The sequence below is a fragment of the Chlamydomonas reinhardtii genome, chromosome 16, assembly GCF_000002595.2.
Source record: "Chlamydomonas reinhardtii strain CC-503 cw92 mt+ chromosome 16, whole genome shotgun sequence".
Classification (NCBI taxonomy): domain Eukaryota; kingdom Viridiplantae; phylum Chlorophyta; class Chlorophyceae; order Chlamydomonadales; family Chlamydomonadaceae; genus Chlamydomonas; species Chlamydomonas reinhardtii.
Window position 1 is genome coordinate 4,157,262 of NC_057019.1, and position 25,423 is coordinate 4,182,684.

A 25,423-nucleotide genomic window follows, 5' to 3' on the forward strand; every position below is an offset into this window, starting at 1 on the left:
TGCCTTATAGCTACTGTTATGTTCGGCGTTGTTGTATTGTATCCCTGCACCGCGGTGGTGTTCCTGGTAGTACAGGCTGCAACGCCTCCAAGGCGCATCCACACCCGCTTGCACCTGGCTGCGGCGTTGTACCTGACCTGGCACCTGACACCCATGCGGCGACACTTACGACAAAGTGATTATTACACTTGTCGCAGTCCATCGCAGCCCTGTTGCGCAAGCCGTGGCGGATGCGCCATCCATTGTAGCTCGACCCCTCAGGCCGTGTCTACCCGGTCACTGAATTGAATTGAACTCCTCCTACACATTTGCGCCTGTAACATGCCGAGCGCTTACGCCCTCGAAGCTATTGACATGCCCAGTCTTGTCCCAGTTCGCCACCCCAGCGAAAGAAACCAAGCGTAATATTAGGACCCTCATAAGCATGCACGCTCTGGCTTCAACGCCATATTCTGTGACTCCATATGAGGCTCGAGGAAGTTCGTGTAAGCAGTCACCCTAGGCCCCCATGCTGCAGTCTACTGCAATCGCCAGGTCGTGCAACATACAGTCACCATAGGTCCACGTTCATCGTTGCAACCTACATGCTCCTCCTATCCTGAGTCCACTCCCGCGCACACGCGCAACCGCGGCCCTCAACCGCCACGATGGTAACGGCATCATGCTGCGTGTACATGCGCATGCACCAACAGCCGCCACAATCTTGGTTAATGCACATCAAAATGAACCAATCAGGGTATCTTACGTCGAAAGTGTTCTGCGTAACTAGAATGAGTTCCTACGGCATTGAGTGCATTGACCGCTACCGCGCGCCGGCAGTGCCAGCTGCAGCGGCTGCGGCCGCAGGCGCGCCTGGCGTTACGGCACCGCCCGGCGCGCCCGGAGACGCGCTGACAGCAAAGCCGCCGTAGCCCATGCGAGACAACATGGCAATGGTGTTGGGGTCGTAGCCGGCCGACTGGTACACGCCATTGCCGCCCGCCCCCGCACCCGTCACGGCGTCCGCCTGCTGCTGCTGCTGCTGTTGCTGCATTTGCATTTGTTGCATCTGCTGGTGGCGTGCGGCAGAGAAGGAGCCCGCGCTGGCGGCGCTGTTCTCGCCGGCCAGCGCCGGCAGGTGTCGCATCGACTTGCCCATGGACATGCTGCCCAGCGTGCTGCTGCCGTACATGTGCGGCATGCCGTACGCGCTGGCGCCGCCGTACGCCGCGTAGCCGTACGCCTGGGCCATCGCCATCTGCGCCGTGTAGTCGGCGCTGGTGCCGTGCGCCGCCAGTGCGGGCGCGTCGTGCGCCGGCGGCGGCGTGTGCGCCGCCGCGGAGCCGTTGCCGGCGGCGCCGTACATGCCCTGCGCATACGCCTGCCCGTACGCCGCCGCCATCTGCTGCTGGTAAGCCGCCTGTTGCTGCTGGTAAGCCGCGGCCTGCTGCTGGTAAGCCGCCATTTGCTGTTGCTGCTGCTGCTGCAGCGCGCCCGCCGCCGTCAACGCAGACATGCCGCCCACGCCAGCGCCGGGCAGCCCTGCCGCGCCAGTGCCGCTCATGGCCGCCACGCCTGCGCTCGCCGCCAGGTTCTGGCCTTGCTGCCCCATGGCGCCTGCCGCCAGCGCGTTCTGTGCCATCGCCAGGGCCGCCGGGTCCATGTTGGCGGCTGTGAGCGCCAGCGTCATGGTGGCCGCCAGCTCGGTGGGGTTGACGGCGGCGCGAGCCAGCGCCAGCATCTCCGGCGAGAAGTTGGGCTTCATGATGGTGCGAGGCAGTTTGGTTTGCAGCTCTGCAAGACGTAAGGCACGGCGGTGGTGGAAACGGTGTGAGCCTGGAGACCGAGGTAAGCATGGAGGCTGCACGGAGGTCGGCCACGAGCGAGGGCTCGATGACACAGCTGTCGCCAAGCATGCCCCGCCGCATTCAGCCCCGCCCCGCCCAGCGCACCTGCAAGCTTGGCGGTCAGGTCGGCCTTGACCTCCTTCTGCGCGCGCGTGTAGGCGTCCACGATGCGCTGCACGTTGCGCGCGTACGCCTCAAACACCTGCTCCGCCTCAAAGATGGCTGCCAGGTCGGTGTTCACGACCTGTCCAACATCAGGGACACAAGCAAGGCCGGGTACGGTGCCCAGGTATACGGTCAGCTTCTTGGAGAGTACAGGATAGAAAGGGCGGGTCTCCGGTCCAGTAGAAGCAGCGGCAGGACACATAGTACCCGGCGTGGTTGCGACATCGCACCCACCTTGACAACCGCCGCCGCTTCCGAGATGCTGAGCTTGTGCGCCTTGGCGACCTCTGGTGCCATGGTGTAGAACTCGCGCACCTCCTCGTGCAGCTTCTTGTACTGCTCGCGGAGGGGCCCCAAGCTCACGCGGCTCTCCTGCACCACCGCCGCGAGCGCCAGCAACGCGTCCCATACCGCGCGCATCTGCAGCAAGAGCAGCAACAAGCACAAAGTTCAGGGAGCATACCCGCGCAAGACCATTGCCTGCTCCAGCACCCGCCTAACGTAGTCACGTTCCTCCCTACTCCTTCCGTTGGGCTTGGGCATATGATCCACCTCCCGCAAGGTCGTGCCTCCTGACGTCTTCGCCCCGACTGCTGCCACCCTGACTGCGCCCCCGCCAGCCCGCACCTGCGCCGGCAGGAAGTCCGGGAAGGTCTTGTCTATGAGCAGCGCCTGGTCTACCACCACGTCCAGCTCAAAGCGGAACGTGGCGGCGTCGTTGGTGAAGCGCGGTGTGATCGTGAACGGCTCCTGCGGGTGGCAACATCCAAGGTGAGGAGTCAGTCTCACGCCGCACCAGGCGTACCCAGCCCTGCTTCCTGCCTGCCAGCATGATTTCATCGGGTCCTGTCATCGCATACGTATGCTTTCATCCGGCCTCCCTTCCTCTCCACCCCAGCCTCCACCTCCCCCCCCGCTATCGCCGTACACGTATCACACCACGCGCCCCTCCCTTCCCAGCCGTCACTCACATAGTGCGTCAGCAGTGTGACCAGGTGCACCGAGTCCAGCTGCCGCTTGCACATGACCCAGGTGGTGTCCGCCACGCGCCTGATGGCCTCGCACACCATGAAGGCGATGTCGCCCAGGCTGCCGTCCGGCAGCGACAAGGGCGTCGAGTAGATCCAGGCGGTCTTGGCTGTCGCCTTGGCCAGTTTGAACAGCACCGCGTTCAGCTGCTGGATCTTGCGGTTGGCCTCCACGTACTCCTTGGCCACCGGCAGCGTCTTGAGCTTGCGGCAGTTCTTGGGCTCCTCCACCAGCGACAGCGGCGGCTCGTACCTGGAGGCGTGGGCGTGGTGTGGGTGTGCACAAGGGTGCAGCAGGCAAGTGATGAGGGGGGGGATATGGGGCGACAATCAATGGTTGTTGGTCAGAGCCCCTCCAGAACAGAAGCGCGTTTCCACTCCGTTACGGCCTCTGCGCCTCCTCTTCCGCTGACCCGGGCGCTCTGTCAAACAACCCAACCACTCTAACCCCCCGTGAGCAACCCGCCAGCGCCCCAAAACACACACACACACACACAGAGCACGTGGCCTCACTTTTCAAACAGCCTGGCCAGCTCGTTGCCCACCACCGCCACGCTGCGCTCCGCCTTGAGCAGCGCGTCCGTCATGCCGCTGTACACAACGTCCACCAGCGTCGCCGGCACCGCCTCCACCCCCAGGATGGCGGCGGCGCTGCCCGGCGCCGGCCCCGGCTCCTCCGCGTTGCTGCGCACGTTGCTGAGGTTGCTGGGCCCGTGCAGCATGCCGTTGGAGCTGGGGTAGTGCTTGGAGGCCGCCTGGGAGGCGGCGCGGGAGAGCGCGCCCGCGCCGGATGGGCTGGTGACGCTGCCGGTGCGGCCATGCCGCGCGGAGGCTCGCGGGTTGTGTGCGGACTTGGGGTCAGCGGCGGCGCCCGAGGTGACGGCGACGGCCAGCTTGGAGGGCTGAGGGTGACGCATAAGGCGCACGTGCGTGCAGCGGCCCTTGACGGGGCACGCGGCAGGCGTGACGTGAAAGTATATTCCGAAGTTCGGGCCCAAGTGCTGCTGCAGCCCGGACACGCAGGCGTTGAAGTGGTTGAGGTGCTGGGTGGTCGTCAGCGGCTGCAGGTCCTGCGTGTCCGAGGCGTCCGTGGACGCCGACTCCGCTGTGCCCGGTGGCCGCCCCGGGCCCGACGGCACGCCGTCACTACCGGGTTGCCCGTTCAGGCCCGAGGCGCGAGGCGGCGAGCTGGTGGTGGCGGCCTCCGCCGTCGCGCCGGCGCCCGGGCGGCCGCTGGCGGTGCGCGCGTCGCCCGACGGCGAGCTGGCGTGCGGGCTGGCCTCCGTCAGCAGCGCCAGCGTGGCTGCCCCCGAGGTGTCTAGTCGTGCTAACCGCGGCACGTCCAACACAATGTTGTTGCTGCCGCTGCCGCGGGCCAGGCCGGCGCTGGCGCGCCCGGCCGTCGCCGCAGCGTCCGCCTGCTGCTCCATGAACTCCATAAGGCTCAGCCGCGCCTGCGCCAGCGCCGCATCCGCCTCCCGCAAGTCCTTGTTCTTTAACCATTCCAAGAGGATGTGGTGCTGTGGCGCTGCACGCTGTTTGTTAAACGGCGTCACCAGGTCCAGGTTCACAACATCGACGTTGCGGCCCACGGACACCTCCGCGACCATTGCGCCGAGGGCGGGCGCCAGAAGGTTCTGAACATTGACTGCGTAGTCATTGATGACGTTATTCCATGTCACAAATTGAGCCAAAATGGTCTCCATCTCCTCGAGCGTTGCGTCAAACTCTGCCACATTTGTCCGCTGTAGGACAATCGACTCGAGCTCGAAGTCCTCGGGGTCGCGCACCACTGTGATTTCTGGGACCACAGTGGCGCGCGACGTGCTTGCCCCGCAGCCTATTTTCGCTCAACTTAACCCGGGTGCAAACATGAGGATGCACGCGCCCCGCCGGGTAGACGCTGTCTCCACAGCGCTATCGGTTTAGCTGAGCGCAAAATGCACACAGCGATCCTTGAATACAGGCCGCGGCCAGCCTAGTGAGGGCGCCGGGCCCCCTTTTCTTGTGCTCACACGAGTATTTTCCCGCCGTCGCAGCTGTTGTTAAGTCTCAAGATAAGCGGCTGGGCTGCAGGGGCTGAGCGGTAAACAAGCTTGTGGGCCGCGGTCGGTCGTGGAAACAACGTCGCGAACTCCCCTCTTGTCAAGTCGTGGCTGCCAACAATTGCAAATAAATCTGAGCTCGTTGGTGGGTCCAGGCAAAAGCTTGGCCATGCGGTAGTTAAATATAAGGCCTTTCCTGTGAACTTGTTCCAAGATAATTTGCTACATATCAACGTCTTAGCTTGTAACTGTTTTAGCAAGAGTGTTGACGACGCTGCTGTGGGGCCTGTGCCCGCCCTGGCCAAGGGACGGGATGAGGGATGCTGCTCTGGAAACATGCACTGTGGACTGCCTCAAATGATTTCGTGTGAGTAACGAGGCTTTGCTATAACATGCAAACCATTGCAAGCACCACACAGCTGCAAATGACAAGTCGTTATCAGTGACAAACTAATAGGCCTGAAACAGTTGCGAACTGACTACAAACGCACATCTGTAGGTATAATGTGTGGGAGAGCAAAGTGGAGGGCTTGCAGCCCAGCCTTTGCGCTGGTGCTGCTGCTTTTAGCAGTCAGGACGGAGCTGGCGCGATGCCACGGACAGTACAGCTCGCTGGGCGACCTGCTGCACTGGTATAAGCACGCGTCAACGACACATTCGAACCTGATGAGGTAAGGGGCTTCCCAAAGGCTAGACTGCAACTTTCCGGCTTGGCCTGGCACCCGTAGCACGTCTTGGTGCCGCTCACCCAACCTGTCCACACCTCTTTCCTGTCTACTGCTACCCGATGGGCGCAGCTTCACGGAGATGAAGGAGCCCGGGCATGAGCACGTGATGATGCCAGTGATCACCATCACCAACCCCAGCAGCGGCTGTGAGTTTACCTATCTGCGGGCTGCGGGGCGGCGGGGCGGTGGTCTGCACCGGAGGCTGCGTAAACCAACATGGCATGACACGCCAAACAGGAGGACGGCTGGTATCGTCCTTTCGAATCTGCTTTGTGTTGGGATGGCAGCGCCTGGCACCCGTTGGTGAACTCTTCTTCGCGCGCCCTTGCTTGGGCGTGGCCACTGCTGACGGCCCAAGCAGCAGGGCCATCAGCAAGACAGCTGACTCTGCCACCTTGCAGTTTGCAACCGCCAGGAAATGATACCCCGCAATCTACCATTTGCAAGTGGACTAATGCGTCCTCCGCTCATGCCCGCAACCTGTCCCGCCTGCAGTGCCGCCGGCTGAGAAGTCGCTGGCTGTGCTGGTGTTCGGGGAGCACGCGCGTGAGCTAATCACGTGCGAAGTAGGGCTGTGGATGTCGCGGGTGCTCGTTGGCGACACAGCGGAGATCTTTAGCTGGGCCGAGTGGGCGACGGCCTTTGAGCCGCTGGGCATCGCCAAGGCAGAGTGAGTGCATCGTGGGCAGTGCGTCGTGGGTGCGCGGCCTTATGCTGAGGTCAGGCGGCGGTGCTGTGATGTTGAAGTCGGGGGCTGCACGGTTGGAGTAGATGCTGTCAGCGTACGGACGTATGGTGGGCAGGGACTTGGACTGGTGCGGCGGGTTGGCAACCAGGTGCAAAGCTGCATGAATGACCCAGATAGGGTTGCACTGCGCACGTGGGGTGGCGCCCCATAGTGGAGGGCGATGGCATGCCGCATTCAAGTCATCCAGGGCAATGCCATCCCGCACTGAAGTTTCTACCTTGCGCTCCTGCAGTGTGGAGAAAACGGTGAAGGACTGGGTAAAGAATATAACAGACAACCTCGTCTTGAAGGTGAGGAAAGGGTGTGGGGCAGGCATGGGGAGAGGGGGCAGGCAAGACAGGAGGAAGTTTCACAGGTGCTCATTCGTCGTTCGTGGGTCTCACACGCCCTCACTCTCCATATGCATGACGCCCGCCTGCCCGGTATCGCGCAGGTGATTCCGGTGGAGAACGTGGATGGGCGGCAGGCGTGGGAGGCGGGCAACCTGTGCCTGCGCAAGACGGCGCACGGCGTGGACCTGAACCGCAACTACCCCTTCGGCTTCGCCAGCGAGGTAAGGCCTGAGCAGCGGGTTGCAGTTCGTGGAGGCGCTGCAGGGTCAGCTCTTACAGCGAGCGGGATGCCCCGGCCCGGTGCACGTTGTACTGTGCACACGCGATCTAGCGCTACACATGCCAGCAGCGGGGTCTGTGCACTCACTGAAACATCGGCCACACGCATGCGCGATGCTCCCACCTGACCGTGCCCTACGCTTGCATACCTGCAGCCCGCGCACTCGGAGATGTACGGGGGCCCGTTTGCGTTCAGCGAGCCGCAGAGCCGCATGATCACACGCCTGGCCACCAACGGGCCCGCGCGCGACCGCGGCGTGGCGAAGGTGCGTGCTGCTGTTGCGGAGCCGCGCGCCTGGATGCTTGCGGGGCCACAAGTGTCGTTGTAAGTTGCATGACAGAATGTCCATACTTCCTTCTGCAATGCCTGTCTTTACTAACCAACTGACCGCTCGCAGGCCTACGTAAACGTGCACAGCGGCGAGTGGGCGGTGTACTCGGGCTGGGACAGCAAGGCTGCCATCGGGCCCGGTCTGCCGGTGAGACGGTGGGGAGGGCCCCTAACCGGCCCTCAAGAGGCCACACATGCGCAAATGCATGTGTTATCGTAGCGGCAGGGTTGCGTACGTGCAGCAGCGCGGCACGTGTGTGGAGTTTCAGTGACATGACGTGTATCCCCCGCCCCAAAGCCTCCGGCTGTGCCACAATCCCCCTGATGATTCCCACACACCCGTTACCGCCCTCGCCTGACTTGCCACGGCTGCAACTCCTCCACTCCACTCCACCCCACTCGTGTCTCGCTTCCTCGCTGTCAGGGCGACATGGGCGAGGTGCTGCTCAAGAGCGGCGACGTGTGCCGCTGCCAGGCCGGCCCCGCCGGCGCCGTGTCCAACTATCTGGCGTACGGCACCGGCATGGACTTCATGTACACGCAGCTGGGGGTGCCGTACGCGCTCACGTACGAGGTGTACGGCAGCGATAACGCGGGACTGCTGGGAGGTGAGCGGGCGCGGGGGGCAAGGGGCGGGGCGTATGGTGTGCTTTGGCCCGAATGCGTGTGTGTGCAGGATGTCGCACAGCCACCGCAGCACGGCCGGGACCACGTCAACTATGGCAATGCGAAACTATGCGCAAACGCGAGCCGATAGTGTTTTCACATGTTTGGGACCTGTTTGGGCCACAATAACAATCCTCATATTATGGGCTGCACAGCCGGGTCTTGCTGTTGGCTCACCACTGCCCTTGTCGCCCCTGGTCCACATGGATCCCCCATCCCCCCCCCCCCCCCCGCCCCCTCGCCCAGGCCGCAAGAACCAGCCGCTTGAGTCGTTTCCCTTTGCCAACGACGACCGCATCGCCAAGGCCGTGCCCCGCCCCGACGACATTTTCCCCAAGGGTCTGGGCCACCACCACCACCAGCACCAGAAGCAGCACCAGAAGCAGCACCGTGTCGCCGCGCACGCCACACGCGCGCGCCGGCGCAGCGCCTGGGAGCAGCAGCAGGGCGCCGGCAGCGCTGGCGGCGCCGGGCTAGATGCTGCTGATGCTACTGCTGCGACCGGCGGCAGCGGCACAGACAGCCCCGGCTGGCGCCATCGCGCTGCGGCGCTGCGCCGCGTGTTCGCCAAGCGCGGCGCGGAGGGCGAGGGCGTGGCCATCGCGGAGCGCTTCCGCGCTACTGCCTTCAGCGGCGCCGATGGCGCCGAGGTCTCCGGCGGCTCGCGGCGGCTGCGCACGTACGCGACCCCGCGCTACAGCGCCGAGGAGCTCGCTGGCGAGGACACGGACGTGGATGAAGATGCGGAGGACGTGGATGTGGAGGACGTGGATGTGGATGTGGAGGACGCGGACGTCGAGGCGGCGGCGCAGGTGTTCCTGGGCAGCGACCGCCACGCGGGCGGCCGCGAGCGCGCGGCGCTGGAGGTGGAGGAGCTCGGCGCCGATGCCGAGGAGGCGGAGGTGGAGGCGGAGGTGGAGGCGGAAGGCGGCGCGGGCGCTGCTCGCACGCTCCAGGCGGAGGCTGTGGCGACGCGGGAGGACGCCATCCTGACCATGGTCCGCAGCCGGCCTGCCGTGAGTGCTGGGACCAGGACTGTGGGGGATTGGCGCGGGTCTGGCGCCGCCTGACTGTCTGGAATTTTTACGATGCAGGGCTTTGCATCCAGTAATACGTTAATGCGCCGGCGCTTGCGCGCCCCGAGCCAACCTCCCGCTTCACATTCATACTCTTGTCGCCGCTCACGCCCGCAGGTGCTGCAGCGCTGCTTTGACATCTTCAACCCGCAGCCCGGCCCCACCTACCGTGACGTGGTGGCACGCTGGGTGGTCATCCTGCTGTACACGCTGGACCACGTGGCCGACCCCGCCAACCCCAAGCCCTCGGCGCACCCGCTCCCGGGCACCGTGCTGGCGGGCGCGGGCGCAGCGCAAGCGGGCCACCGGTTGCAGCACCACCGGCGGCTCATGGGCATGGAGGAGGAGGCGGAGGGCGCAGGTGCGGAGGCGGGGGCGAAGCCGGGCGTGGAGGCGGGCCGGGGTCAGGGCCACGCGCACGCGCGTGCGCACGTGCATGCGGCGCATGCCCACCTGCACAAGCGCCACTCTGGCGAGCAGCCTCCCCAGCACGTCGCTGACGCCGCGGCCGCCCGCTCTACACAGGACGCCGCTGAGGACAACGGCGCCGGTGCCGCGGCCACTGCTGCTGCCTCTGCCGCCGCTCCGGCGGCGGGCTCCGAGCCCGGGGCGTCCTCTGGCGAGGAGGGCGAGGGCCGCCTGGGTGAGTTCGAGTCCCGTCTGCGCCGCCGCGAGCACGAGGTGGACCCCGTGATGCGGCAGCACAGCCTGGTGGTGTTCCTGGCGCTATGCTGCCTGGGCGCGGTGTTCGTGCCCTGGCTGCTGGCGCTGAGGAAGCTGCCCAGCGGGGGCGCAGGTAGCCTGGCGGCGGGCGGGCCAGGCGCGGGCGGGCACCTGCCGTTTGCGGTGGCCACGGGGAGCAAGTCGGTGGGCGGCCGCCGGCAGCGCACGTATGGCTAGGCGCGGCGGCTGGGATGTTGTGCAAGAGTTAGACCCTCAGTGCGCTGACAACACTGCGAACTGCAGTGACGGAGGCGTGGGTGCATCGGATGACCTCGGTAAGAGGGAGGTCTTTAGCCGTTTGCGAGATGAGTAAGCAGGGCTGGCATAGGACCAGCAGTAGACTAGCGTCCATCGGGGGCATTACGCCAGCAGGAGATGAGCACAAGTCTGTGGCAATGCACTGTGGAGAAGTAGGCACGGGGTCACTGCCCCACTTAGCATGTAGTAGTAACTTACCAGGTGGCAGGATTGCAGCACGGCTGTAAAAGTGGATGTCGTAGCTGCGGGTGTGCGATGGGACAAGGTTAAGGCAGGTTGGTGAATTCCCATAGGGTGCAGCGGATTCTCAGACCCCAGCACATGGCAAACAATTTGGGACGGCAGTGCATGAGCGCGCGGCGGTGGTTGGACGCCGGAGTGGATCTCGTGGCTGCGGGTAAGTGTGTGTCATTCATTCAGTCAACAACGTCATCGGCCGTGGGCGATACGCACCTCACATGCATCCCAGTTGTCAAGCGGTCTAAGGATAGGATACGCACTTCACAATACCATCCCCGCTGCTTGTGAGGGCCAAGGGTTCCTGTGAGGGCCCCACTCAACAGGGCAAGCCAGCAAGGACTCACGGGATGTGGCTTCAAAAGTTCAAATGTAGTGGCCCACGGCCCAGTTTTACAGCATGTGAGTCTCCCTCATCTCCATCCTCGCTAAGAATCAAGTCTCTCTCCTCTCGGTGATCCCATATAATGTACAGTTGCCCCGTCGCCCATCACAGTCCTATTATAATGTTGTCGTGTTGCTCCAGTGGCGCTTCCCAACATGCGTACTTCAATTCAGAGATCTCAACTCGATGCAAAATTACGCTCCCAGTCCTGTCCCGAGTCTAGTTTGCCACCGTCGTCAGTCACCTGCATCACCACGGGTCCACGCGCAGCCTCTTCCTTCCTGACCTGCCAATGTTGCTACCGTACTACATCTACCACCTCCAGTTTGCAGGCCGCAAACGCTACGAGCCAATGACCTGCCTCCAACTATGGACGCACATGTCTACCTATCACTCCCTGACACCAACGAGCACTGCACCAGTCTGCGGCCTACCACCCAAAACAGTGGCTGCACCGACACCATCGAGGCGCGCATGCTCTGATCCTACATGCACTGACGTACGGCGGTTAACAAGTACCACTAGTACCCGACGGCCGCATCCGGCCGCGCCCACACTGCAAGGTAAGCTCGTGTGATAACGCTTGTTCGCATCACGCTCTGCAAAGGATTTGTTGTATGAGACACACAGCAAGCTGGCACCATTCGCCAGCACTAACCGACCAAAAAACATACACACGCACACTGCCGCCCGTGTACTTCCAAGACCCTCCGCGCAAAGTTGTTGCTGCGGCCATTACCAGAACCGTGCTAATCAAAACAAACATGCACGGATGAACAAAATTGTGGTCTACATGCTAAGCAAGAATACCCTTGGCCCTAAGGATGGAAACAGCGTGCATTCCTGCTGTGCCCCCTCCCTCGCAGCGCCGCGCGGCGCACGGCGCGCCCCCAGCCACCGTGCCCATCGCTCACTGCGCGGATGCCTGCTCCTGCGTGAAGCCATACCATCGTGCTGGCTGCCTGAAAGTCAGGCGGCGCGTCGATTACCGTCATCTCGGCCGCCATCCTCTGCGTCGGCCTCCACCACCGTCCATCCACGCGTGTCTGTACCTGCTCACAAGCTGTGCAGGATGCGGTAGACGCAGAACGGCCCAGGCCGGCATCCAAACTAGGACGCGACGGCGTGGTGGGCGTGGCGCAGGCCCAGGCGTTGTGTTTGCGTCTCAATCATTACGGATGAGGACTCTAGCAGCGCCACCGCCGAGCGCCGGTAGGCGGGGTTGATGGTGATGTAGGCCACCTGCCAGATGAAGCATCCCACCACCTGCGGGCGTTGACATGGCGCGGGTGTGCAGCGGGGAAGCGGGGGCGCAGGCGTGTCAGATGAGCAGGCGTGGAGATGACCGGGCGGGGCAAGGTGTGCCGCCCGACGCCAAGGTGTGCCGCCCGAGGCGTCGGGTGCTGGCGATACCCAAGGGCGCGATCTGTGCTCTAGTAACACTGCAGTATGTGGGTTTGACCGTGTCACACGTCCGCATGTGGGTGAAGCCCAGCAAGTCACGCGCTAGGGTGGCAAGCCACAGGCTGCAAGGCACGACCACTACCCAAAAGACGTGTGCGCCAGCTCAGCACTGCTCCCAAAAAGCGCCGCGCCCTTAGCGACCCTCACCTGGTCCAACAGGAACTTCACGCTAAGCGCTAGCGGGCTGGTCGGCGCCGTTGGAAGAATAGAAAGGTCCATCCAGCGCCCGAAGCTCAGGAGCACTGGCCCGGCACAGAGCGCACCCACGCAGAGCATAGTGCCTGTGCGACTGAAGCTCCATTGCTCCCGCAGCGTCCTTTTCCGGTCCCTATTCATGAACTGCGTGAGGCAGTCTCCGAACGCGAAGCCGATGGCCGTCGGCACGCATTTTGCCAGCAGCGGCCTCCGCTGTAGCTCGCGAGATATGCGAATGGCGAGCACAGCCGGTTTCCGGCGCAGACTGAGCGAGTTCCATGGTTTGCCTGGGTCCATCTTTCTAGGCCCCAATTAAAGCCTTGAGGGTCGCTTTGTGTGCTGGCGCACCGATACAAGACGCCAAGGTTCTACACAGAAGTAAATTGTTTCCGGTTCCGAAGAATGAGCATCGAATAATACGCTCGGCAAGCACTAACTTTAGCCAGCTGTAGCCAGGCAGGGCAGGTAGTTTGGATGAGTGTAGATAATACTCGAATTGTGACGACTCCAATAGAACGCACGATGAAAGCTGTGCCTGCTTTCAGAAAACTCCGGATGAAGCTGTTCCATGCACGGAACCGAGGTTGGGGTGTCCGCACTTGAATGCACTGTTGCTCGATGCATTATAGCTACAAGTGAACCAGACGTTGGAGCTGGAGGGGAACTGGGGACACAGGCACTGTGTTGACGATGGCCACCCTGGACCTGGACGTTACTGGGAACCGTGGATTTACACAGCTCATGATGCATTGCATCACATAGGAGTGGAATATGCAGATGAACCCAGCATGAAGCATAATCGAAAGTCCACCGCACACACTGCGGCACTGCGCCGCTTGCGCGTGCGCCGCTTGCGCGTGAGTTGCTGGTGGCCGCGCGCACGGGCAGGCTTTGGTGCAACCAGCGGGTGCCCAATCTACTCCAGTTGGGTTCACGGTATGTAAGGGGCCATATGGGGGCCAGAGCGTGGGGCCAGAGCGACCATGCCACTGGGAGGTTGAAATGTGCACGTCGCTGTACGTCGCTGGCACACTTCTATCATTCTCTGCCGGTGTGTATGCGCCGGCAAGGCTGGCGTTATCAGGCGCTACGCAAAACCACCTGGACAGCAGGCGGTATCTCTAGGTAACAGCAGCCAGGGCCGACAGCCTGCACGCGCTCTGCTGGAGGATGAGCAGATCCAGCCGCGCCCGTCCGCGCCATACGCTGATGCATGCGATGATATACGTAAGATAAGCGAGCTAGGAAGTAGCCGGACACTCGTTTCCGAATCGGAAAAGAGGGCAGGCGCGTAACAAGCTCAAGCCCGCCTAGGCGTCTCCCCTTGCTAAACGGCACCGGTGCGAGAAGCCCAGGAGACACGGATAGGGAGCCCGAGCTTGAGAAGCTCCTGGCTCGAAATTAACAACTTTCAAGTATACATTATTACGATGGCAGCTCGTGCTCGTGATGCTGGCTTGCTGCCCAAGCGTGTGAAATGACCGGACGCCTTCCGGATCCAAGCCGCGGTACGACTTCTGCAGTCGTTTAATAGCGGACGCGCGTGCAGGTGCTGGTCAGCCTTCAATATACTCAATACACATTGTGAGGGCAAACTGAAACGAGGACTGGTGAGTGCTCAGCGATATACATCCGTCAAGCCGTCGCTCGGCATTCCTACCTCGCTCACCCGCGAGTTCAGCCCGCCGAGTACCCTTGTGGCGCGCCGTCGTCAGTACTCCCAACTTCCGCATTGAACCAGGTACGGCAGCAGGTCATCATCGGTGGTGTGGTTTTGGGTTGGGAGCAGGGTTGGGAGGCATCCTGCCGACTGCAGGTGTCCACTCCAGAGCAGCCACACGCTCGCTACCTGTGTATGATTGCTCTCACGTCTGCAAGTACATGTCAAAGCGTGCCAAATTATGGGCCTCTGCTCAAGGGACGCAACGCCGTGCGAATGCTCTCTTCGCGACGTGTTAATGGTGTGCGACCGCCCAACTCCTGCTTTTCACACTCCCACACTAATCAAGCTTCCGCGCTCACCAATTGTGGCACAGGTGCTACGTGAATACAATGAGGACTTCGCTGTGGGGCCACGCCCAGAGCGGTAAAATGGTGTTTCAATTCCTCACTGCCGCCGTGGTCATGGTGTTGGCAACACCTGCCGCTGCTTGGCACGGCTCAAGCTCCCGCTACACCGCCTATCCAGGCTACATCATCAACAGTAAGTGTGAACCACTCTCTAGGCTGCCTGCATGCGAGCGCTATGTGTTCCGTTGGTGTCATGCCTCGAGCGGCGGGCGGCCCCGATGGTGACAGCGGGAATCGATCCGTATCTATCTACTGACGCAGTCCTCGAGTGAGCCGACGAGGCAGGCACTACTAAGCCAATGAACCTGCCCCGGCCTCGCGCCGCCTGGCAAGCTGGCCTGTGTACATACTTCGCATCTGCTGGCACCATACCAACCCACACGATTAGGCAACTAACCGCGCCCCCACACCTCCCCGCTCCCTGTGCGCTGTTCCTCCTGCCCCGCAGCGCCCGCCATTGCCTGCTGGACTGGCTGGTTCACCTACACCACCAACCTGACAGCCTGCCTGACGCCTGTGGAAGCGAACGGCATCAACAACAAAGCGGATGGCCTTGCCTCAATTTGCACCAACTACGTCCCAGGCTGCCTATCGTTCCACCTGGACACCGGCATGTGAGTGCGCCGCACACACACCTCAGGTCCTCAGCACCATGCAAGCGCTGCGCTACAACGCCCCGTAGAATGCCAATGGTTGATTCCGACTGTTATGGGACAACCTTAAATCCTAGGATTCCGTAATGCTTTTCTGACACGGACGTGTTCATTATTCTCTCTTCCCCAGGTTCTATGCCTCCAACGACATCGCACTGCTCCAGGCGTCGCCCGCCGACAATGTCTACTTGAAGTCCCTCAGCCCACCCAGCCCCATGCCTCCTAAACCATCCTCACCGCCATCGCCCACACCACCGTCGCCCATGCCACCCAGCCCCGCACCGCCAAGCCCTGCACCTCCCAGCCCACTGCCGCCTTCACCGGTGCCGCCCAGCCCCGCACCGCCTAGCCCCGCACCGCCTAGCCCCGCACCGCCCAGCCCCGCACCGCCAAGCCCCCGGCCTCCTTCACCGGTGCCTCCAAGCCCCGCACCGCCTAGCCCCCTGCCGCCTTCACCGGCGCCGCCCAGCCCCGCACCGCCCAGCCCCGAGCCACCTTCACCAGCGCCGCCCAGCCCCGAGCCGCCCAGCCCAGAGCCGCCTTCACCAGCGCCGCCCAGCCCTGAGCCGCCCAGCCCAGAGCCGCCCAGCCCTGCGCCACCCAGCCCTGCGCCGCCCAGCCCCGTGCCACCCAGCCCTGCACCCCCTTCCCCCGTGCCGCCAAGCCCGCCGCCCCCTTCGCCTTCTCCCCCGACTCCCATCATTACGAACGGTCAAGGCACTGGCCAGCAGCAGATCTCAAGCGGTGGTGCTACGCCCGGGCCTGTGAGCGGCGCCGCTACCCTGACAACGAGCGCTGGCAATGATGACGTGGTGATTCCCATTCTAGCAGTGTTGGTCCCGTGTGTGGTTTTGAGCATGATTGGCGTCTTCACTTGGTGGATGCTGCGGCAGCGGCGGTTGAAGGCGGCGGCCACGGGCGTTACGTCGGGTGCTGCCGCGCCCCAGCCGCAACAAGGGGAGGGCCGCGTGTAGGTGTGGTGTGCTCGGCTTGCGAAGTCCCAACTAAAAGCGCCATTAGTACATCAATGGTTGATGCCAGTGCGTCTTGTCAAACGCACGAGTACTAGTATTCATGTTAACGCGTTGTGGATCCGTGCGGCCACCTTCTAGGTAATAATGCGTTGATGAATTGCTCCCCTGGCTGCCGGCGTGTGTGGCCGTTGCCTCCGCCCGTCCTTTCTTCATTGCAGTGATTGAGAGTATTAAGTTGCTCATTCATGGTCTGCGCACTCGCGTACTCATGCATTCACAACTGTACTATGTTGTCACACCGCCACCACTGCTTTCCTGTACCATTGATAGTTGGTGCTTGTAGAGTTCAGTCTAGGAAGAGCGGTGACTGTGTTCCGTACGTGAGCTTCGGGGAGGACGGGAGACGTGGAGCCGTCTTTGGACACCTCCAGTCCATTGAGGCGCTTCTGGGTTCGCTTTTGCCATCAGTCAGGAAGACACATCCGTCGCCTTGATTGCACAGACAGGTACTTACTATTACTCTTTACCACAGGAATGATTTACATCCACTTTATTTGTAAGCTGTGATAAGCTGTTGGATGGCGCACAATGATGTGTTGTGCTCACCGTCCCCACGGCCAGCGCTGCGGCGCGGTACCATGTAACATGCATGCTGTTCGGCTCCACAATAAGAAAGGGAAGGTGACAAGATTTCCCTCATATGGGACAAGTGTTCCCCGGTCACGGGAAAAGGGGCTGAGCCACGTATCTAGTCTGAGGCCGCAAGCGTCTACCTCATCTCCCGGACATAGTCGTGGTCGGTTCGTACAGGCACCGCCCGCCATGTGTCCAGCCACGTTCAGCTGTCAAGCACAAGCACAGCAGGGCAGCAGGCAACAACGGAACAACCCAAGCAGCAATAAAACCTACCTCACAGGCTCACACCGTGCCATGCCATGCTCGCCACGACGCCAGCAAACACCGCAAACCAGACACCGCGCGGCAGGTCTCAACCTGCACGCCGGCGCCGCTGGGCGGCACCACGCTCTCCTCCTCCATTTGGCCTTGCCTGCCCCCCGCACATGCACGCCGCCCCCTCCTCCATGTGGCCTGGCCTTGCCTGCCCCCCGCACATGCACGCCGCCATTACTGGGGCCAGGCCCTGCGCCGCCGCTGTAGGCCGGTGTGGTACTCGTTTTTGCGTGTGGTATTTATTTGGCCTCAAACAGTTCACGGCGCCGCGCCTTGGGCGCCTGATTGCCGACCTGGCAAAAGTCAATTGTCCCTGGTATTCTAGTATGCATGCTGCAGGATGGTGACATCCGGTGACACGGTATAGGGCAGCGCCGTGTTACACAATCGCTGGTGACGGCAGGTTCCCAACGGAGCGTTCAGCAGCGGTATCTCACTTGCCGCGCCACAATCCAGATGCGGCACGTCGGCAGCAGCAAGAGCCCATCCCTACGCAGCCAAACACACTCCCGCGCGCATTCCACCCACACACTTGCACACGCATGCAGGTCACGCGACCAATGCAGTAATGCCAATGCCCCCAACATCACATGCTTTGCATCCACTTGAAACTCCCACGTCTAAAAGCCGTCGCACCGCCTGTAACCGATGCAGCCGTGCACCGATATTGGCCCGTCCTCATCCTCACCAATCATCAGCGCCGCCGCCAGCGTTATTACGGTTTCCGAACAGCGGCCACGATACATAGCCCTGACTGAACACCGAACGCCCGTACTTGTACTGTTCCCACCAGATCAGACCATACTTCCCGCCCACCACCAGACCAGCCGCCAGCGCGATGCTGAGCAGGCAGTAGAAGAAGACCATGCCACCCGACACGCCACGCCGCCGGCCGCCGCCGTGCTGAGCCGCCACGCAGACGCCGCCGGTCGCCACCGCGCTCCCGTCCGACAGGTGCGTGGGCGTCGTAGCGCCCTGGAAGCACGGCGAAGGAGTCAAGCGTCACACACAAGAACATGTCGAGTCAGGTGAAGCCGCCCGGCACACACGCCCTTCAAATAAGCCAGTTGTAGCCCGACTCCCTTCAATCCACAGTCACGTGTGCCCACGGCGCTATGGCTGACGCGTGGCCGCTGTCCCTGCCCCGGCATACACACACGCGACACTGACCTGTGTAAAAAAGCACAAGGAAAACACAGCGCAAAGACAGTGTAAGACTGTCCTGTGTGTGTATCCCTCCCTGGCGCCCCCTATCCCCCTATGCCACACAAGACGCCCACACCGAGACGCCGCAGGTACCGTATCCCACACGCACCTGGAGCTCAAAGCCCGGAAGACACGACACCACGCCGCCGGCGTTGCCGCCCGCTTCGCTGGGGCTGGTGTAGGCGCAGGACGCCGGGTCGGCGGCGGTGGCGCAGGCGCACACCGCGAAGGCGCTGCCGGCGCTGCCGCCCTGCAGGTCGTAGGCTTTCTTGAGGCTGCCCTCCGCACACACTGGTGGCGACTCGCACCTGCGGTTGAGAGCGACAGGGAGCGGGAAGCATGGCGCATTACAAGTTACAGGGTATGCAACCGAAACATGTGTGCACATAACGGTGCGGGGGATGCATGACGCGGATGCAAGGACCGGGGGACGAGGCAGGAAGAAGCGGTCGAAGAGACGCGGGAAGCGGGGGCCAAGGCTTCGTGGGGGATCGGGCGCGCGCACACCCAGCCCAATGAGTGCACTCACGTGGAGCCGTCTTTGGACAGCTGCAGTCCGTTGAGGCACACCAGCGTGCCGGGCAGGCAGGAGCCAGTCAGCACACAGGCGCTGCCGTCGTCGGGGCAGGTGCAGGCCTGCTGGCAGGCGGAGCGGCCTGCAGGTGTGTGTTACATTGGAAGCGACAAGCATGTACGTTTAATAGCGCAAGGGAGCAAAACACGCTGGAGGGCGGTGGTCGGTGCGAGTCAGGCTGCAGGCACTCAGTGTTCGCCCGCCCAGGTGGAGGTCACAGTCACTGTGCGCGCACGGCTCAGGACGTCTGGCCGAGACACAGCAGGTGCCTACCACCCCACACAGCTGCCCCTCGCCCCGGCCTCTACCCTTGCACGTGCACCCCGTGCCTCACCCGCCGCGTCCACCACAGTGGTGTTTGCGCCCTGCTGGCACTGGTCCTCCACACACAGCTGCGGGCAGATGCAGGAACAACAACAAAACAAGCAAGAGGCCGCATAGGGAATCAGTGTGTGTGTGTGTGTGTTATCTTCAGGTACGGCAGAAGGGGAGACTGCCCACACACAAACCGTGTGCAAACCGCGCATGCGTGTGTGCCTTCACCCGCCACAGTAACCCCCGGAAGCTGCTGCGCGTGCCATGCCACTCGCGCCTCGCCCCCACCATTTCGGTGCCCTTGCGTCGAAGGTTGCCGTGGTCCGCCGTCTTGCCGTCACAGGTGAGCTCGCCACAGCCCTCCGTCTCAAAGCCGCTGCCGTCGGCCTTGCAGGGCTGCCAGCAGGTGCCGCGCAGGTCCTCGCGCCGCATCGGCTGCACCGCGCCAGCGGCGCACACCTTGCCTGCTTACGGGAGGTGCGGAGAACGGAAGCTTTGCAGGATTCACGGCAGATGTAGGGAGCGCGGAAGCGCATGGCTACGCGAACGACCGCCATGGCTAGCTGGTGTCTAGTGGCAAACAAGGACACTTGTCACATCCCTACGGCCGGCCGTGATGGCAGTGCCACAGGCCACAGTGCGACAGAGGCACGCACTGACGCACCCGAGGCGGAGGTGTCCACAGAGCAGTCACCGCCAGCGAAGGGCGCCTGCGGACAGCGAACACACACCACGTTTGTGCGCTGCCAACAGCGATGGACAGGCGCCCCAGGCCTCGCTTTGTGGAAACTCCGGGAAGCAAGCGCGCAGTCCATTGCGACCAGTACGGTATGTTGGGCTCGGGCAAATGCAACGCGCGCCCTCCAAAGCACAACCGCCTAACCGATGAGTCCAGGCACGCCTCCCCCTCCTCCCTCCTCCCATCTCTTTTTCGATGGACGGCAACGCACCGTGCAAGTGCAGGTGCCGGTGGCTGTGTCGCAGGTGCCGTGTCCCGAGCAGTCGCGCAGGCAGCTGCCGGCTGTGGACACCAGCAGCACGTAGCCCACGGATTGGCCGGCGGGCGTGTCGCCGCTCAGCGGGTTCCACAGCGCCAAGTGCAGCGCGTCGTCCTCGCCCACCTGCAGCAGCAGCAACAGCAGCAGGTGTGGTGTTAAGAAGGCCCAAACCCGGTGTGAAGCAGGTGACTGTGCAGTATCCCCAAGTGTACCGTAGTGTGTGCCGAAGAAGGAGCAGGGACACGCATGACGGCGTGGCGAGCTCTGGACTCTCTGCGCAAGGCGAAACCCGCTCACCCACCCACTCGGCCTGCCCCCCCCCCTCTGCCCACCCACCCTACCCCCATTGGGTTTGGTTACTTTGGGCTGGTATCTACAACCCCCACCCACCCACCCCCACCCCCACCCCACCATCCAGGGCCCCACGCTCATGGTGTGCTGGCTGCCCGGCTGCGACAGCGCCATGCGGGCCACGGGCGCATCAGGCCACACCACCGAGCCGCCGGCGCCCGGCGCCACCTCGTCCACCTTGGGCGACACAACCACCACCGGCCTGGTGGGGAAAGAAAGCAGGGAGCGGGGCCGGATGTAGGGTGTTGGGTGATGGGCGACGGCGAGGGCCCGTGCGAGGGACGGTGTTTGAGTGAAGAATGTGTGGAGGGCTTTACTTGGCGGCGGTTGACGACATGAAGGCGAAGGCCAAGGGGGAGGGGATGTCGTGCATGCGTTAGGCGCGCGACGCGGCCGGACGGAGGCGAGGTGCAACGTTCGCGCAGCGCGCAGCGCACACACACCTGCTGGTGACCCAGGGCGGCAGGCTGGGCGCCTCTGAGGCGTTGAAGGAGGCGGTGACGGTGAGGCGCTGCGTGGCGGCGGACGCCAGCAGCGCCTTCACGCCGCTGAGCACCAACTTGTCCAGCAGCAGGTGCGGCCGCGGCGCCACAGTCAGCGGCTCACCTGCGATGTCGAGCACATACGGTACCGAGCGCATACCGTGGTTTCAAGGATAAGGACAAACGAAAGGTGCTCTGTTGCGGTGCCTAAGGATACAGAGGCTGTGTGGATAAGGCTCGGGTCAAGGCCTACGTCTGCATGGTTGTCGCAGCCAAGGGGCAAAGGGTGGACAGGGTGGGTCGACAGCCCAGCCCATGGGGTACGACAGCAAGTGGGCGCCTCACCTAGCTTCAGCTCGTAACGCGACGCCACGCAGTCGGGTGCCAGCGCCGTGGCCTGTAGGTGTTTGCACGTGTGTGAGAGCGAGTGTGTGTGTGTGTGTGTGTGTGTGCACGTGTGAGTGTTCAAGACAAGAGCGGGGTCTGGCACTGCAGGACACGAGCTCTAGGCGCGCCGCTGTCGCTGTCTGCTGTCTTGCGTAACTGCAATCTTTCAGCTCCAAGCCCACCGTTTTTGTGTGCGCAACAGTGTGTGCTCCCCCAGCCCCAGCTCCAGCCCCGGCCCCGGCCCCATCCCCATCCCCGTCCGCAGCCCCGTCCCCATCCCCATCCCCTTCTGCAGCCCCAGACCCCATCAGTCCGCGTCCTCACGTCGGCGCAGGTGCAAACGCCGGTTTCGGCGGCGCAGGTGCCGCGGCCGCCGCAGTCGTTGGGGCAGGCGTACAGCGCAGCGCTGACGGCGTGCGTGACGGGGCCTGAGCCCTTGTTGTACACACCCACATACCACGTGCCTGCGGCCGGGTCGCATGGGGCGTGTGCCAAGCAATTAATGCAACCGTTCCAGGGCGCAGCATGACACAGCTCCACTCTCCGGCAAGCGCCATAAACGCGCACTCACGCTAGCAAGCCCACCAGTCCGCCCGCCCGCCCTCCCGCTTGCCCTCCCGCTCGCCTGCCCACCCGCCCGCCCTGCCGCTCGCGCTCCCGCCCGCTCGCCCTCCCGCCCGCCCGCCCGCGGGCGCTCGGCTCACCCGGCCGGAACGCGGCGTCGCTCCGCATCAGGTCCAGGTGCACGGAGGCCTCCCGCGCCCAGGAGGAGGAGGTGGTGGTGACGGCCACGTCACTGGCCAGGTCGTGCTGCGTCTCGCCCTCGCCCGGCGGCTGCTGGTAGCGCAGGTACAGAGCCAGGGAGCCGCCTGTTGGTAAGCACGAGGGGCGCGAGGCGGGCGGGTCGTTGCAGGTTGCGGTAGGTACAGCGAAGTGCTGTGCAGTGATGCTACCCGCAGCGCCAGGCAAGTAGAGTGGAGAGAGGCAGCGCGGCCTTGGCAGGTGGCTGCACACCGTGCATGAACTGCGCCGGGCCGCTGGCACCTTCCAATGCTTTGAATACGAGAGCCCCGCGGCCAGCCGACATGCCCCCAAACAAGAACAACATCCTCCTCCGCACTCTATGGGTTCGGGGTTGGCAACGGTTTATTTCGGGATTGGAATGAACTACACCCCCCGGGGTCCACGTGCTGGAGCTGGACGACGCTGGACTACATGGTCATTGGTAACGCCAAGACGGATCCGCTGCAACATCCTGTCAACATCAGCTCGTCTTACTTGTTCATGCATGGAACCCCACGATGGAACCCCCCGCCCACCCACCCGCCCAGGCACCCACCCACCCACCCAGGCGCCCACCCACCCTGTGTGGCCTCTGTGGCGGCCGCCGCCACGTGCAGGTGTGCGGCGCCGGTGGCCGGCACCTCCACGGCGAAGAAGGCCCACGTGCCGGGCGCCTGGCCGGACACGGGCAGGGGCGTGCCGCCGGGCGCCAGCTGCTGCAGCGTGGAGCTGCAGTCGTCAAAGCCCAGGCCTGTGGGTGTGTGGGGATGAGGTGGTGTGGCGTGTGGAAGGCAGGTTGAGGTGGTGTGGCGTGAGGAAGGCAGGAGGCGGAGCATTGCGGAGTTGCGGTATGCTTGCTTGTGGGCCTGTGGGGAGGCGAGCGCCCAGTAGTGCTTTGTTCCGGACTTGCGGAATGTGAGCATAGGTCCATGGCGCCCACACGCCCGGGGGCTTCCTGCGCCTCACCCGCTGTCTGCACCCAGTTGGCCGGCGGCGCGTAGGGCGGCGGGCAGGTGCAGGCGCCGTGCGGGCAGGTGTCGGCGCTGGCGCGGCCGCTGCACAGCTCCAGAGTGCCGTTGGGCAGCAGCGTGTGCGGACACGAGTGCTGCGCGCCCCTGCACAGGAACGAGTGCGGTACGCGCGCATGCAGCGGGAAGACGCGTGTGTGTGTGTGTGTGTGTGTATGTGTGTGTGTGTGTGTGTGTGTGGCAGAGATACCAGAGCACGATGTAGACGCAGGGGACAGGAGTGCAAGTTGAGATGTGCAGGTCACGTGGCTTCGTGCTCATAAGCCGCTCGCGTTCCCTGCGCTCGGGTGTCCCTACACCCACCTCAGCATGATTGTGGTGCTGGCGGTGCTCTCCGCGCACAGGTACAGGCCTGCAGCACACACAACCACGTGCAGCTCATCGCCGGGCTATGGCACTACACACAGCAGCGCACTAGGCCAGCACCCTGTTTTAGGCAACGGCGCCACCTCACGCCCTTCCCAGCTTCCCGCCAGGCTAGCTACTGAGCTCACCACGCCGCCGCGCTCCCTCTCAACCGACTTCCGTATCCTCTGCAGCCCCCTTTCCTTCCCCCCTGCATAGTGCACGCACCCGTGTACGCGCCGTAGCCCAGCTGCCGCCGCGTCAGCTGCAGCTGGCTGCTGGGCGTGCTGTGTGTGGTGTGCAGCGCGAAGCTGAACACCGCTGTGCTGTTGGGGTAGGCCTGCGGGGAGTGGCGAGGCAACACGGTGGAGGGCGCCAGGCGGCCCCTTCACGTCGGGTTCCGGCTTGCAGGAGTCGCGAGTTTTTGTTTAAGCGTGTGTTGCGCATGACTGTGGCGATCAATGCAAAGTCGGCGATGTCTTCGACATCGCCGCCTGCTCAGTGCTCACCAGTGGCGTCACGGTGGTGACGTTGGTGGCGGGGTCGGTCGCGGCGGTGAAGTTGGTGAGCAGGCCGCGCAGCGTGACGGCCGCGTCCACACTGTTGGACACCAGCAGCAGGCTGAGGTGGTAGGAGCCCGCGGCCAGGCTGCATACGCAGGAAGGGCGGCGTGGGAGGAGGTAGCGGTTTCAAGGCTTGGGGCTTTCCAGGTTAGGCGATGGCGGTGACGAAGATGCATTGGAGGGAAGCGGGCTGGAGTTGTGCCCCTGACATCATCCTGTGCCCTGGCTCCCTCCGCCCCGCCCCGCCCCGCACCATCATGCCATGCATGCATGCACATACACACACGCACTCACTCGGCAATGTTCGCCGCGAAGCACACCGGGTCCCCAGGCGCCACCACATTGCACACGTGGCCCTGCGCGCACGTCTCCTGCGGGCCGAGGGTGTTCACACATAGCGCTCAACCCACAGCATGTGCATTTTCAAGGCAGCAGTGATGGTGCCTTGCAGCTATTCTTAAGTACTCGCGGTGCCTTGCCCGACATCGCCTCGACCTCGTCCTACCCCGGCGCTACAGTGCCGGGTAGCGCGGCGCATCACTGCGCCGCTTGCGAGACCCAGCTCCCCTTGACCCTGCTACGGATGCTCTGCCCTTCGACATGCCGATACGCTATATTGCCAGCCCTGCAAAACCTCAGAATACCAGCACCGGCTACGCACCGCAACGTCCTGTCCGTTCAGGTAGAGGTGGTGGACGGGGGTGGCGCAGCTGTCACCCACATAGCCCACTGAGGCGTCGTCCGCCGGCAGCGGCGCGCTGCAGGCGCACTTGCCCTCTACGGTTTGCCCATGACCCGAGCAAGGAGCTGCACGTTCAAAGTACGGGTTGGGGTGAGGAGGTTAACCGCAACAGGCGGCAGCCCTCGGGCGGACGATGTCGGCCAGGGTTTCGGCCGTGACGAGACACCGAGACAAAACGCTTTCCGAAGCCCTTTCCCGATGCTAGAATGCTAACAGCGCGCTCCAGTATACTGCTTGCTGGTTTCGCTACCAAACGTCGCTCACCGTCCTGTGCGTGTGCGAGAGTTGCCCACAAGGCCACTGCCCAGAGCGCAAGCATGCTCCGCCACCGCATTATCAAAGGCCTTTACTTTCTAGCAGACAAGGCAAAATAAAAGAATGAATCAGCGGAAGGGCCCAGCGATGTCTTCAGCCCAAGCGCCCCGCGTTTCGGCTAGCAAGTCACAATCCCACGTATTTACAGCGCACACAGCTTAACCATGCCCAGTTTGTCCACCGTGTTCGGTTGGTTTTTC

At 63.3% G+C, this 25,423-nt stretch overlaps 5 protein-coding genes across 5 annotated transcripts; 2 read left to right on the plus strand and 3 right to left on the minus strand.

The window, feature by feature from the left end:
- Positions 1-22: 22 nt before the first annotated feature.
- On the minus strand, positions 23-5,284 carry CHLRE_16g669000v5 (uncharacterized protein). Its single transcript, XM_001699170.2, has 6 exons — positions 3,533-5,284; positions 2,963-3,272; positions 2,619-2,741; positions 2,226-2,411; positions 1,932-2,070; positions 23-1,773 (listed from the first exon to the last, which is right to left on the minus strand). The coding sequence occupies exons 1-6, from the start codon at positions 4,723-4,725 to the stop codon at positions 803-805; spliced, it is 2,922 nt and encodes a 973-aa protein (XP_001699222.2). The 5' UTR covers positions 4,726-5,284; the 3' UTR covers positions 23-802.
- A 151-nt stretch (positions 5,285-5,435) lies between these two features.
- CHLRE_16g668950v5 (uncharacterized protein) lies at positions 5,436-10,796 on the plus strand. The gene is made up of 10 exons (XM_001699110.2): positions 5,436-5,735; positions 5,862-5,938; positions 6,288-6,462; positions 6,773-6,830; positions 6,974-7,093; positions 7,307-7,417; positions 7,550-7,630; positions 7,907-8,090; positions 8,395-9,164; positions 9,342-10,796. Exons 1-10 carry the CDS (start codon positions 5,569-5,571, stop codon positions 10,122-10,124), a joined length of 2,526 nt encoding a protein of 841 aa, XP_001699162.1. The 5' UTR covers positions 5,436-5,568; the 3' UTR covers positions 10,125-10,796.
- Positions 10,797-10,803: 7 nt separating this feature from the next.
- Positions 10,804-12,992, minus strand: CHLRE_16g668900v5 (uncharacterized protein). The gene is made up of 2 exons (XM_001699171.2): positions 12,439-12,992; positions 10,804-12,093 (listed from the first exon to the last, which is right to left on the minus strand). The coding sequence occupies exons 1-2, from the start codon at positions 12,781-12,783 to the stop codon at positions 11,938-11,940; spliced, it is 501 nt and encodes a 166-aa protein (XP_001699223.1). The 5' UTR covers positions 12,784-12,992; the 3' UTR covers positions 10,804-11,937.
- A 442-nt stretch (positions 12,993-13,434) lies between these two features.
- On the plus strand, positions 13,435-16,839 carry CHLRE_16g668850v5 (uncharacterized protein). Its single transcript, XM_043071117.1, has 5 exons — positions 13,435-14,227; positions 14,405-14,449; positions 14,523-14,689; positions 15,005-15,170; positions 15,340-16,839. The coding sequence occupies exons 2-5, from the start codon at positions 14,445-14,447 to the stop codon at positions 16,181-16,183; spliced, it is 1,182 nt and encodes a 393-aa protein (XP_042915830.1). The 5' UTR covers positions 13,435-14,227; positions 14,405-14,444; the 3' UTR covers positions 16,184-16,839.
- A 662-nt stretch (positions 16,840-17,501) lies between these two features.
- Positions 17,502-25,381, minus strand: CHLRE_16g668800v5 (uncharacterized protein). Its single transcript, XM_001699172.2, has 20 exons — positions 25,173-25,381; positions 24,828-24,973; positions 24,461-24,537; positions 24,113-24,251; positions 23,832-23,943; positions 23,562-23,610; positions 23,197-23,345; positions 22,811-22,981; positions 22,152-22,316; positions 21,772-21,911; positions 21,406-21,457; positions 21,022-21,184; positions 20,639-20,780; positions 20,180-20,350; positions 19,894-19,939; positions 19,518-19,693; positions 19,249-19,306; positions 18,870-18,996; positions 18,450-18,648; positions 17,502-18,109 (listed from the first exon to the last, which is right to left on the minus strand). Exons 1-20 carry the CDS (start codon positions 25,240-25,242, stop codon positions 17,819-17,821), a joined length of 2,643 nt encoding a protein of 880 aa, XP_001699224.1. The 5' UTR covers positions 25,243-25,381; the 3' UTR covers positions 17,502-17,818.
- Positions 25,382-25,423: the final 42 nt, after the last annotated feature.